This window comes from Acanthisitta chloris, unplaced genomic scaffold, assembly GCF_000695815.1.
Source record: "Acanthisitta chloris isolate BGI_N310 unplaced genomic scaffold, ASM69581v1 scaffold26771, whole genome shotgun sequence".
NCBI classification, from domain to species: domain Eukaryota; kingdom Metazoa; phylum Chordata; class Aves; order Passeriformes; family Acanthisittidae; genus Acanthisitta; species Acanthisitta chloris.
Window position 1 is genome coordinate 1,597 of NW_008658046.1, and position 334 is coordinate 1,930.

The following is a 334-nucleotide window of genomic DNA, read 5'->3' on the forward strand; positions in this document are numbered from 1 at the left end:
AGGTGGTTCAGCTCCCCGTTGGACAGCAGCTCCTGGGAGAACTTCTGGTAACCATTCCTGCATGGGGGGAGAGCAGGGATCAGACTGGGATGGTGTGCACCAACAGCCCAGGTGTCCATAACCCCCTCCAGCCAGCCCACCCTCCCTCCTCCAGTGGCTGCTCCAGGCTCATCCCGCAAGACCCAACTTTTCAGACCCCAGGTACTCACATCGGGGGTTTCTTCGGCTCTCCCTGGAATTTCATTTTCTTGGTGGAGTTGGTGGAGCACGGAGGGGCTCGCATCTCGCTCAGCTCCCTCTGAGGAGAGAGAGAGAGGGGTCAGGGAGAGGGGCA

At 60.2% G+C, this 334-nt stretch overlaps 1 protein-coding gene across 1 annotated transcript in view; it reads right to left on the minus strand.

Annotated features, from left to right (window-relative positions):
• The window catches only part of UBTF (upstream binding transcription factor, RNA polymerase I), a gene marked incomplete at both ends in the record, with an annotated part of 4,573 nt that overhangs the window by 1,519 nt on the left and 2,720 nt on the right, over positions 1-334 (minus strand). Inside the window, 2 exons of the mRNA XM_009084972.1 lie at positions 3-57; positions 210-298. Coding sequence (XP_009083220.1) covers positions 3-57; positions 210-298 — 144 coding nt within the window. The remainder of the gene's footprint in view (positions 1-2; positions 58-209; positions 299-334) is intronic.